This window comes from Limanda limanda, chromosome 11 (genome assembly GCF_963576545.1).
Source record: "Limanda limanda chromosome 11, fLimLim1.1, whole genome shotgun sequence".
Lineage (NCBI taxonomy): Eukaryota > Metazoa > Chordata > Actinopteri > Pleuronectiformes > Pleuronectidae > Limanda > Limanda limanda.
Window position 1 is genome coordinate 3,088,753 of NC_083646.1, and position 12,864 is coordinate 3,101,616.

At 42.4% G+C, this 12,864-nt stretch overlaps 1 protein-coding gene across 1 annotated transcript in view; it reads left to right on the top strand.

Annotated features, from left to right (window-relative positions):
- Window positions 1–1,312: 1,312 nt before the first annotated feature.
- dpy19l1l (dpy-19-like 1, like (H. sapiens)) overlaps window positions 1,313–12,864 on the top strand; it is a 30,574-nt gene continuing 19,022 nt past the window's right edge. The window contains exons 1-9 of the mRNA XM_061080560.1: window positions 1,313–1,585; window positions 1,955–1,979; window positions 2,565–2,652; window positions 4,787–4,924; window positions 5,538–5,658; window positions 8,899–8,992; window positions 9,170–9,227; window positions 11,163–11,254; window positions 12,153–12,252. Coding sequence (XP_060936543.1) covers window positions 1,366–1,585; window positions 1,955–1,979; window positions 2,565–2,652; window positions 4,787–4,924; window positions 5,538–5,658; window positions 8,899–8,992; window positions 9,170–9,227; window positions 11,163–11,254; window positions 12,153–12,252 — 936 coding nt within the window. The 5' untranslated portion in view covers window positions 1,313–1,365. The remainder of the gene's footprint in view (window positions 1,586–1,954; window positions 1,980–2,564; window positions 2,653–4,786; window positions 4,925–5,537; window positions 5,659–8,898; window positions 8,993–9,169; window positions 9,228–11,162; window positions 11,255–12,152; window positions 12,253–12,864) is intronic.

Sequence of the window (12,864 nt, forward strand, 5' to 3'; positions counted from 1 at the left end):
TGGTTGTTTAGTGACATCTACTGGTTTACACATGTAGGTGGAACTTACTTAATGCACGAAATATTCATCCAATTGTGTAAAATTGTAAACAGACACATTTTATGTCCAGAAATTATATTGTCAGTATTGTTATTGTCCTATGTTTTAAAATACAAATAGGTTAATATTGCCATCATTTATTCTGCCCCAGCAAATCCCTTTAAGGTTTTTGAGATGGCAACAATTTTAGAGCCTCAATTAATAAATTTAATTGGACGACACATGCAAATACAGAAACAACGGAAATGTTTCTAGGGGACTTTAAAAAAGTGATGAACCTGTAGTTTTTTAGTTTAACGCTTTGTGAAGTTCCATTACCACTGACATAACAGACTCTAATAACTTCATCATACAGGTTCATCACTTCTCCTATGGAAACATTTCTCTTGTGGTATTTGCATGTGTTGAGCCCTCTCAGCCTCCGTATCAAACACTTCATTAATTTTAGTTTTCATTTATTATTGTTTGTGTTTTTCAGTGTATTTAATTTACACCGTCAGCATTTATAATCTTTTTTTTTAACAATATATTTATTGAGTTTTACATATAAGAAACATACATTCAAAATTTATAAACATATAAACGTTTATGAACACCCCCCAACCCCAAATCAAACACTCAGGGTCAAGAAAAAGAGGCAGAAATCAAATAACTTAAAATAAGATTAAATAAAATAATAATAAAAAAAATACATATATAAAATATAAGAATAAATGGAAGTCAATAAAGACATAATTATACAAATAAATAAAATTAAATTCCAATCAATCAAATCAAAAGCCTAGATAAAATAACGTTCTCTTATTCATAATATTAGTTAGTTACAAATAATATATATCATATTAGGTGCTGCTATTTTATTCTGTTTCACTCATTAATTTCCACTTGGTCGCTTTCCAAAAATCGCATGAAGGTGTCCCATATTTCCTTGAATTTACTGTTTTTCCCTCTGACCACATATGTTAATTTCTCCAAGGCAAGGCAAAAGCCATTTCCCTTAATCTCTTATCTCAACATTTACACTCTTATTAAACAGCTTCAACTCACAGGATATAAGTATGATTGCACATTTACTTTTGTCCTTTTAAATTTATTTGACTACCTGAATATGATGGTACCCACTGTCTACCGTCGCCATGGTTACAGCTGGAAGCCCCGGTGTAGCAGCGGCAGGCGGCCGGCAGGGGGCGCAGCGCCACCGGGAGAACCGGGGGCAGATCGGAGGACCCTCTCCACCGCGGGGCTGCTCAGCTCCTCACACCCGCCCACCGGAGCCTCCTCTCCGGGCTTCTCTCTCCCCCTCGCCTCGGCTCTTCCCCGGGAAGCATGGTGGCTAAGAGCAGGAAGCAGACCGGGAGGAGTCCGGCGACCCCGGCGGACCGCGACCGGAACCCGCTCGCCTCGCCGCCCCCCGGCAAGAGCTCCGGCAGGCGGCCGGGCAGGGAGGGCAAAGCGGGCGGCCACCCCACCGGGCTCTCCGGCATCGGACTCACGCTGGGGCTGAGCCCGGCGGCGCTGGGTCGGCTCGGGATCACCCTGCTCCTCGGTGAGTGTTAGCATGCTAGCCGCTAAGCTAGCTTCCTCCTCACGTTAGAACCGGAGCATCAGCGGTAAATTAAGTTATCTGCACCGAGGATCTGCGAGCTAACGTTAGCTCAGAGGTAGCTCCGGAGGTTAGCCTCGCGTTGCTGGTTCGAATCCCTTCAAAGTGTTGAGGTTCTGTTGGTTCTGCTGGTTCTGCTGGTGCAGCTCCACACGTGTTAACAGGTCTCCTGGTAAAGTTGGAGCTAGTGTTGTTGTTGGTTTCTCCTCCACCAGTTTGCACCAGAGGAGAAACCAGCACAGCAAACTCAAAGTGACGTTTTAATGGTTTTTAATTCTGCAAAAACTAAAAGTTCTTTCTCTGTGTCCACAGCTGCTCTGTCTGGGTTCCTGCACTGGTGAGTTCCTCACTGGGTTTATTACTCCATGGCTTTACTGGTTATTACTCCATGGGTTCACTGGCTATTACTCCATGACTTCACTGGTTATACTCCCTGGGATCACTAGTTCTTACTCTATGAGTTCACTGTTTATTACTCAATGGGTTCACTAGTTATTACTCCCTGGGTTTACTGGTTATTACTCCATGACTTCACTGGTTGAAGTCATGACTTCACTGGTTATTACTCCATGGCTTCGCTGGTTATTACTTCCTGGGATCACTGGTTATAACTCCATGGCTTCACTGGTTAATACTCCCTGACTTCACTGGTTATAACTCCATGGCTTCACGGGTTATTACTTCCTGGGATCACTGGTTAATACTCCCTTACTTCACTGGTTATTACTCCATGACTTCACTGGCTATTACTCCATGACTTCACTGGTTATTACTTCCTGGGATCACTGGTTATTACTCCATGGGTTATTACTCCATGGGTTTACTGGTTATTACTCCATGGGTTATTACTCCATGACTTCACTGGTTATTACTCCCGTGGTTCACTGGTTATGTTAACATGTGGTTTCCCTCTGTTCTTCAGGCACCATCTGTCTCAGCTGTTTGAGAATGACAGACACTTCTCACACCTTTCTAACCTGGAGAAGGAGATGGCCTTCAGGACTGAGATGGTAAAATATCAAGTTCATTGTTTAATAATTGTCTTTATGAAGAATATTACGAGACTGTGTCATATTATTTATATTTATAAAGAGCTTTTCTAGTCCTGATGACCAGTTTCAGTTCAGGGTTCAGTATCTTGCCCAAGGACACTTCGGCTTGCAGGCAGTTGAGGAGCTGGGATCAAACAGCCGGCCTTCTGGTTTGAGGACAACCGCTCTAACCCCTAAGCCACAGCCGCACTTTAACGAGTAGCTTCACATTCTAACCTCCACCAAGGAGGTTATGTTTTCACCCCTGCCTGTTGAAAGATGACCACACGTCTGGTGCGGATCAAAGGGCGGATCTACAAATTTCACTTTCAATTTATCCTTACCAGATGTTTTTGATATTCTCACTGATCTCTCATGGAATAATTCCTGCATCTTGATGAATGAAATCAGGCCTGTTTAGGATACTGATTATTTTCATTGAGCGTGTGAAAGTAAGTGCAGCCTGATTGAATTTTTAGCGGACCCTTGGGCCTTGTTGGTGATACGGCTCTTCTGAGTGTCATTTCAGTTTCAGTATGGGGGGGGGGGGGACAAACCCCACAGTTCTTAGTAGCTTATTCCAGAGTTTATCTGACGCTCGTGTGATGCTTCAGAAGTCTGAGCTGAGGCTATAAAAGTGGATATCTTCCAAAGTTCCCGTCTGTGAGAACCTCCCTCTCCGTCTGCCGCGGCTCAGCAGGAAAATTAGCTAATTTGCCTTTAAAAACACTGCAAGTGTTGTAGATATCCTCATTATATGTTTTGCTCAGACTGCACTGAAGCGTATTAGTAGCCTGAGATAAACACAAGGACGTATTTGTGCCTGGAAGTAGGATTCTGGAGGGTTTCACTTCCATGATCAGATTACAGCAGGATGCATGCGTTCTACGAGACGCCGCCGTGTAAGCATGTGTAACCATTAGAGCCCAAACCATTAAGAGATAAGCCCAAAGACAAATTTATCTACAGGTAATTTCATCATCAATCATTTTATTTAGGTAAAGCACAAACATTCCTCAGTGAAACAGGATGTTTTGTAGCCTGCTTTCAGAGGACATTATGTTGAGAGTGATTCGCTTTATTCTGACATTTTAAACAGTTAATCCATTGAACAAAGAAAGAAACAGGCATTTTATTGATTTAAAACAAGCATCAGTTTAGTTCAACTCGATTGCTCGGCTGGGAACAAAGGAAGTAATGCCAGGTTTCGAAATGTGGTTTATAAATGAGCGTAGAACATAGTGATGAGAAACTGTGGATTCTGTAGCTGCAGTTTTAAATCTGGGCCGTGGGATGTTTCCCCAAACCAGGGACTGGGATTACACCAGAGTATTGACTTTGACATCATTGTGTCCGTTGAATAAACCAACCAAACGTGTAGAACAAAGTTGAACGCAGGTGAACTGACCTTTGGGTTCGCTTGATGGCAGATTGTGCTTTGAATTCACCTTTAGGTTTAGTCTCAGGGACTGAGGGATGATTTGCAAGGCAGAGTTCCTATGAGACCAAGTGTATCATCTGCACAATCCGAGAAAATCATACGTTCCTCCCACAGCGTTATAAACAATGTGGGACTCGCTCCTCAAATCTGACATCGGCTGTAAAAATGTGCAAAGTCGTCGGCACACGTCTCATTTCTGTGCTGGTCTATCGCTTCCTGTCTCGGTCGCTGTAGCCCCAGCTGCACGAGGTCAGAAGCGGCCAAGACGTGGGATTTTAATGTCCCACGTTCTTTAGCGGCGGTAGCTGTGTCAAAGCTGCTGACGCTTGACGCCCTCCCCGAGCTTCTCGCCCTTTTTCTCGAGATGACACGGAAGGTGACAGTTTAATCGTATGCAAACAGAATATTCCTGGTGCTCGGTTCCCACTGTGCTCGAGCAGATGGGCCGTGTTGCTCCCGCCTGCGTCTCCAGTCTGATCTGTCTGAGCAGAGTTATATTCAGTCTCTCTGAATCACTCAGTCTCTCGGCTTCTCTCCCTTTCCGCTCCATCACCCGGCCCTGACATTTTCTCTTTCTCACAATCCCCGCCCAACAATCCTCTCCCTCACATTGAGTTTTATTGAGGTTATGAGTTTAATCTGCTGTCGTTCCTTCTCTCTTTTTGACTCCAGGGTTTGTACTATTCCTATTATAAGACCATCATCGAGGCCCCCTCCTTCCTGGACGGCCTCCACCTGGTCATGAACGATCGGCTGACAGAGCACCCCCTGGTTATCAACACACTGCAGAGATTCAATCTCTACCCAGAGGTAATGTTCCCATGGTTTTCTTATGATCTGTAAAGGGGAAGCATTACTCAGGATATTCTTCTAGAACTCAGAGAGAATTTCAGGTTCACAATTTATATTTGTGTTTATATTTGTGCAGTAAACACACACTTTCCTCTTTTCAGACACAAATAAAACATTTGCTCCCGATGGCAAATCAGATCACGAGAGTGGCTCAAACAAACCGGTTCTTTCTGTCTCATTGAGTCGAGTCATGTAGAAAACAATCCAGGTTCTGTTGCAGCTTCTCATTAACTCAATGACAGGCTATAATTAAACACGCCTGTTGTCTGGATCAGGGTTGAAACTAAAGACTCAGTTAATGACGCTCTTGTCAGGTTTGTTCGCACTTTGCTTCCTGTGTCTGTACCAGAGATCGTTTGTAAATTTAGTTTAAAAACTGGTTTCAGACTGATTTACTTCTGTCCTTCGCTAAAACCAGATCATCACTTTCACCTCAGGGAATCCGTCAGTTCAGGAAAAGTAAACAACTTAGGAATAGGAACAAAAGGAAGTGTCTCGGCTCCTCTGAGGAAACAGGACAGAAAGGTCCTTTGAGACGTGTTGTTTGAACAGGTCCGTCTCTTCTCCCCAGGTGGTCCTGGCCAGCTGGTACCGCATGTACACCGGGGTAATGGGCTACTTTGGGATTCCCACTAAGATGTGCTGGTCCATCAACAGAGGAGAAGGACTCACGCCTGTGGATAGTTGTGAAGGTACACACTGTCGCCATGGAGCTCCATTCTCTTCTGCACACACACACACACACACACACACAAACCCACACAATCTCTTACAGACAGACAGTAGTGTATGATATCTGCATCACACAAGTGTAAAGTATCACAGTAATGACCCAGAGCTACGCTGACATTTAAAATACTCACTCTGACTAATTTCTTCACAAGCTTTGATGATTTTCTTCACTCGTGGACCGATGCAGTTAAAAAGTCTCTGGAGGAGCAGCTCAGAGAAAATGTATAAATTCATACGGAGGGAACTGAACTAAGGAAGAAGCTCAGTGGATTCCTGCTGAAGTCGATATACTTCAACTGAAGGAGTTGAACCTCAACGGGGGTTTTCCTCAATGAATTTATGCTTCTTTGCTTTCTTGCAGAGAGTCATGAGAGAATTCAAACCAGTCTTCATGTCTGTTCACAACTGGGCTGAAGCCAGATGACAATTAGCTTAGCTCAGCTTAACATGACATAACTGGAAGTGTAAGAAAACTAACAAATGAAACCACAAATCCTGGCTGTACAGCGGTTGGTGTACTGGACTGTTGGTCATGCAGTGGGATGTCATGTAGTTGTGTTGTAGTTGTGTTTTAATACATTAAGTCAGCCAAGAAACTATTTTAAAATGACTATATCAAAGTTTTAGCCATCACATAAGAAAAGTAGCAGATACTCACATTTCCCGAAAGATGAACTTAAGTAATATTTGGAATTTTGGTTGAAAATAAATTGATTATGAGGAATTTTGCCAATTAATAGTCTTTAGATTAATTAACAGACTCAGCATTTGAGTTCAATTTTGAATGAAAAGAAAAAAAAAACTGGTATTTATTAGGGCTGGGCAACGATTAAAAGTTTTAATCGGATTAATCGCATGATTTCCCTGATTAATTACGATTAATCGCATTTGTATACGCAAAATCCAATAATCAATTAAAAAGTAGTGTATAGCGCAATTTTATTTTCAATGTTCTGCCATATGAACGAAAGTGCCATAACATTTGTTGTGCAAACACTTTTAACATCAGCATTTAATACAGTAGCAGTTAAATAAAATATTCAGTGTAAATATATACAATGTTATCAAAGCAAATACAAAATGAAAGGTCAATGCCACTGCCAGGGCATTAATGTTATCCTCTTCGTTATGAAAAATGTATACTCCTCCCTGCGTCTAACGTAGTCTGCCGAAGCCTCGCTCCACTCGCTGTTTCGTTGAATGATTTGCTGATATCAACTGTGTGTTTTGCATTCAGGTGATATTTTAGACTGGAAGTTCTCCGGTGATAAGAAAATTCACCTCGGCAGTGGTTACAAATAACTTTGGTTCTGTCGACTCCGCCGTCTGGAAGAACTTTAAAATGAAAATGGCCATGTAAAAGCTCCGTAGCCTTTTCCATGGTTGTTTATCCGCCAATTATTTTCTTTTTTCCGGTTCCGCAGCAGTCAGCAACAGACTTTCACAAAATAAAAGCCTGACTTTCACAATAAAACAATAAATAATCAAACCTGAGTTAATGCGAGTTAAAATAATTAATCGAGTTAACTCATCACTTGAGTTAACTCGATTAAAACGAGTTAACTTGCCCAGCCCTAGTATTTATATAGAAAGACTCATAAAATCATGCCAGGCGTTGTCTGACATTTAGGATCTAAATCACAGCAGAAACAAATGTCGCACAACGGGTGTAACACGGCGACAGTAAGAGAAACACAATCTGATTATTGTTTTACTCTGAGGGCAAGAGAAAGGTGTTTAACATTTAACGCAGGTGTAGTTGTTTCTTTCCCATATCAGTGAGACAGTTTACAAGCGAACACATTTGTCAGCTTTCTTTGTTGAGCTGGAACCTCTGTTTGTTTCAGTAGTGGAGTGAAGCCGGGTCAACGTACACAGGCTTGTTCCCCGTGTTTACACACACATGACACAGGAGCCAACAGTCACAAAGACAGAGAGGAGAGATGTTTCCACACTGAGCTGTTTGCTGGAGCAGGTTTTCACACTTTGTTGTTTTTCTCCCGGCGATTTTCAGTCACATCCCGGTGATGAAACAGCTTTTAATAATATCAACACGCTCCCGAGTATCTTGTTAGTCGTCCCAGCCTCATCAATCTGTTCCGTGTACCTGATAATTTGTCTGCCGGCGCTGCTGAAAGCAAATTATTCACCGTTACTGGAAAACCTGCTTTTAGCCACCGGTAAATAAAGAATTCAGGAACCAGTGCTTCTGCATCACAACTCACCAACGTGTGATTATTCGGTGTAATATATGGTTCTATCTTCTGTTCTGTGGAAGCTGGTCAAAGGGAACAATGCTCTCAGATGTGAAATAAAATCCAGCTCTTTTATGATCCTTTGTGGAAATGATCCTTTCGCCTGAAGTCTTCTTCTTCCAAATCGTGTGGCACCGCTCTGCTTTATGTTTCAGAAGGTATTTGGTTTTATGTGGTGAGTAAGTGCGTTGTTAAACGTTAGTAGACCCTCGACAGTAGGTTTTATGTTTAAGCATTTGCATGAAAGGTCCAACGATGTTGTAGCAGAAAAGCACAAAAACTGTATTGTATATTTCACAGACGCACATTTTTATTTATTTTGATCTAAATTGTGTCTGAAAATAAGAAGCAGCAACAGAAAACCTCAGGGGATCAGGAGCTGTGGTTCCTCCGTGAATTTATTATCTCAGCCAGGAGCTTTGCAGAAGTGCTGCTTCTTCCAGGGGCTATTTTTGCACTGACCTAACTTCATCAAGTTGGAGTTCTCCAAATGAAACAGCACCCGAGATGCAGTTTGAAAGGAGACACCATTTCTATACATCGCTAAAGAAAACTAAAAGTTCAGGAGGATGTAGAAGTGTTGAGAACACGGACTCACAGTTTCCTCTCTACTCTGCTGATCAGACGTTTTACAGTTAATCACAACTAATAAAAAATGACTAATAACATCTTCATATTCTGTCCGAAACCAAAAGATTTTCTATTTGCGTCAATTAAAAACTGAGAAAAGCTTCAAATTCTCCCAATTGAGAAGCTAACTAACTATTTGGCAAATCATTCTTCAATTTACTGACAAATAAAATAATAAATCTTTGTACTTTGTTATATTCTCAGAGAGTTCTTCTCTCCACCAGTAAACCCTGATAATGAAAAAGGCTCATCCCTCTCTCTCTCTCTCTCTCTCTCTCTCTCTCTCTCTTTGTCGGTGTGTGTTGTGCACTTTAGGAATGGGCGATCCGACGTACTTCTACGTGGCGTGTGTGTTCGTGCTGAACGGCCTGATGATGAGCCTCTTCTTCGTTTACGGCGCCTACCTCAGGTAACTCCGCTCGGCGCCGTCATGCTCCGACGCTCAGGAGGAGAGGAGGAGGTTTTATGATCCATCTCACCTGGCAGCTGTCAAACCTACAGAAAAATAACCCCGATCCGGTGAAGGTTGACCTTTCTGAATCTGTCTGCCTCTCTTCTCACCCTCCTCTCTCTCTCTCCCTTCTAGTGGCAGTCGGCTGGGCGGCGTTGTGACCACGGTGTGTTTCTTCTTCAATCACGGCGAAGTGAGTGTTCCGTCCTCGTCCCTCCGTACGATCGGTTTCACTGAGGCAGGATTTGAATGCTGAAGCTTTGTAGCTCAGCCTCTGTGGGTTTAAGCTTCTGAAATGTGTAAAACTCTGAATTTAAAAAAAAAAGGCCCTCAGAGGAGCAGAGGCTGGTTAATGGGAGCTCATTTCATTTCCTCTAAGGGGCTTAGAGTTGTTTGGGGCTGGCACTCGCAGCCGAGTCCCTCCACCCACCTCCTTTACTCCAGTTTCCAACCAGAACAAATTGTGAGTCTCTATTTCTCCGGATCAATACGCTGACATTTCCACACACTCAGTGTTTTTCAGTCCTGTCAAACCTCCTGATCGCCTCTTTTCATCAGCGGTTTGTGGCATTTCAGCAGCAACGGAAATTGTCCTTCTCTTGAGGAAGTGAAGGGCTGGTTAAGTGTTCTGAGGCGAGATAATACTGAAGTGGTTAGGGTGGTATTGCATATAAGCAGTGGTGTGAGATTTTAGAAGTGCTAGAGACAAGTTCTCTTTTCACACACAGTCAAGAATATGAAGCAAGTTTCTCTTAATGCAGAGTTCAATCCAACATGGTTTATTGGGTGCAGATGGTAATTTAGATATTAGTGAGTAAAGCTGTTCCATTACTGCTCCCCCGGCCAATTTATATATTCTTAGAAATGTAAATTATTCCTAATATGTCATTATCAAACCCTTTTGAAAAAGAAATGTAGATGAGGCTTTATATTTTACAGCTTAACCATACGTTTTAATATTCTAAATAACTAATAAACACCAATACAAGTTTTCATATCGGGGGAACATAAACACAGATACAGATGTGTCTTTGTCATAATGGGTTTGTCTGCTCTCTTCAACCTGTTTTCTGTGCTCAACCAAAAAACAGCCGCATGTAATTACGTCCTCTTATAAAGCTGTTGAAGAGCAGCTTGGCAACATGAGTAGGACGAGGTGGACAAAACACAGCAGAGAACAGTTACAAATGAAAGATTATATTAGATTTAATTTAGGCAAAAACAGATGAGGCTCAGCTCAGGACTCTACACCAAATATAGGCTTCTGTATCATGTACCTGAACATTTGAACATCTGCATGGAGACGTAAAGAAACAATATGAAGAAGGTTTGGACCAAAACATCTGGCAGATAAAAATATGCAGGTGTGTGTGTGAGACACATCTACAAGCAGTGTATGTCAGAGGTCTTCAATTAGAAGCTGGAAAACAGTGTGTCACTTCCAAGGGTTAATTATATTATATACTATATATACTGTACTATTCTTATATACTGTCTAACAATACCATTACCATCATATCATCAGTACTTTTACCATCATCTTGCCACTGCACCTTATCTACCTATTTTATTGTATTTTATCTTGTGCTTCTGTTTTTTTATTCTTTCTACCTCAATATTTTTAATTTTTAATTTTATTCTATTGTATTGTATTGTATTGTATTTTATTGTATTCAAATATACCGGCTGCTATGACGACTTAATTTCCCTTCAGGGATGAATAAAGTACTCTATCTATCTATCTATCTATCTATCTATCTATCTATCTATCTATCTATCTATCTATCTATCTATCTATCTATCTATCTATCTATCTATCTATCTATCTATCTATCTATCTATCTATCTATCTATCTATCTATCTATCTATCTATCTATCTATCTATCTATCTATCTATCTATCTATCTATCTATCTATCTATCTATCTATCTATCTATCTATCTATCTAATACAGGAGCTAATAAGTGAAGTTATCTGTTAGCTGCATGGGAACTGCAGAGGAAATGCAAATTGGTTTTCATCTTTGCTAAGTGATGTTGTTTTTCCACCCACTGATGCTTTACTTAGTCTTTTAACAAGTGTTTTTTGTGTGTGTGTGTGTGCGTGTGTGTGTGTGTGTGTAATCAGAGCACTCGTGTGATGTGGACTCCTCCGCTGAGGGAGAGTTTCGCTTACCCCTTCTTAGTCCTGCAGATGCTTCTCCTCACCTACATCCTACGGTAAACTCTCCTCCAGTCTCAAGCATCTGGGATTTACCAATACTCTTTTTCACATTATGGATCTTTATGAATAAAATCTGACGTGTTTAGAGGAATGAAATCTATGAGTTTGTATCATTTAATGCAGCTTGATTGAATGTAAGAGGCTGTTGGGCCTCGGTGAAGGTTTGAGCTTCACTGAGTGATATTCTAGTTAAATTCTGTTTGACCAAGCTGTTTGTTTAATTCAAAAGCCTAATCAGCGACGAGCCATTACATCTATTGCTCTATAATCTGGATCTTAACTGACTATATGTGTTAAATACACACACATATATACATTTAGTTCGAGAATTGCAGCAGCGTCTGTTTCTCTTTCATCCTCACACTCCGTTGAACTTTAAATGTGTGAAATAGCCAGAGCGGTAATGATCAGGAAGCTGTTTCCTTGTGACATTAAAGCAGAACAGGCTCCAGACACATTCTACCACTTTGCCCTTTGTGTGGTAATTACCGTGCTGAAGCGGAGCGTGCCTCTGTTGTCGACTGAATTGTGCACAGGAGCCGGCTCTTTGTGGAGCTGAAGCACTTGTCACAGATTAGTCTCGCCGCACGTCAGCGGGTCGGACGCCACCTCGCCATGTGTGAGCTCAGTCAACAGTCAGCTGCCTTCAGTCTAATGGAGAGTGAAGCCGGTGCCGTGGCTTCTCGGTACATCGCCAGGTGTTTGTAGTACATTCGAGAGTGAAATTGAAATGTGTGTGTGTATGTGTTTTCTCAAGCGTCTTAAGGCAGCTTCTCTTATCTTCCACACACACACACACACACACAGACACACACACAAACACTCTCACTGCTCCAGTCCTGTATTTTTTATCTATTTTCCTCCCTCGTCTCGTCTGGTCTCTTCTCTCCACAGGACACGGAACCTGAGCCGGGCGGCCCTGGTCGCTCTCGGCGTCTCCAACGTGTGCTTCATGCTGCCCTGGCAGTTCGCCCAGTTCGTGCTGCTCACTCAGGTAAACAAGAGAAACCCAGTGAGAGAGAGAGAGAATGTGCTCGGAGAGGAGATTAGAGAGAATAGAGACTTGGGAGCGAGAACAGGATTCTGGCAAGGAAGCAAAGGGGTTCAGGAGCAGGTGAAGACGGAAGAGGGGAGGAAAGGAGGGGACGGAGCGAGAGGTGAGAGGACGAGAACGCGTCATTTCCCTCAAAGCTCTCCCAACGTGCATTAGAAAAGGATATATTTAAGATCTGAAGTGGACTGTTTGACCCAGTTGAAAGGGCAGATTCTCTCAGACGGGCGAGTCAAAGAGAGAAACGATGAGAGAGAGAGCGTAGGCTGTCAGAGTCGAGAACAAACGGGTCGCTGCTGCCAGCGTCTGCGCTCAGCAACAGTTTAGCCCGAGCTGCTGACGGCCCCCTCAGGCCACAGCTGCTGTCAGTGCAGGCGTTTTAAAAGGCGACTTATTTAACAGCTGTTCCATCTTTGTTTTATTTGACCAAGCTGCTAATTTTAGTCGTGAGCCTCGTCCGCTTGTATGTGTAAACCAGCCTGAGGGCAGAAAGCTGGATGTCCACCCTGCACACGCCTCGGTTTTTGAAAATTGGCTCGCTCCCTGTAGATCTGC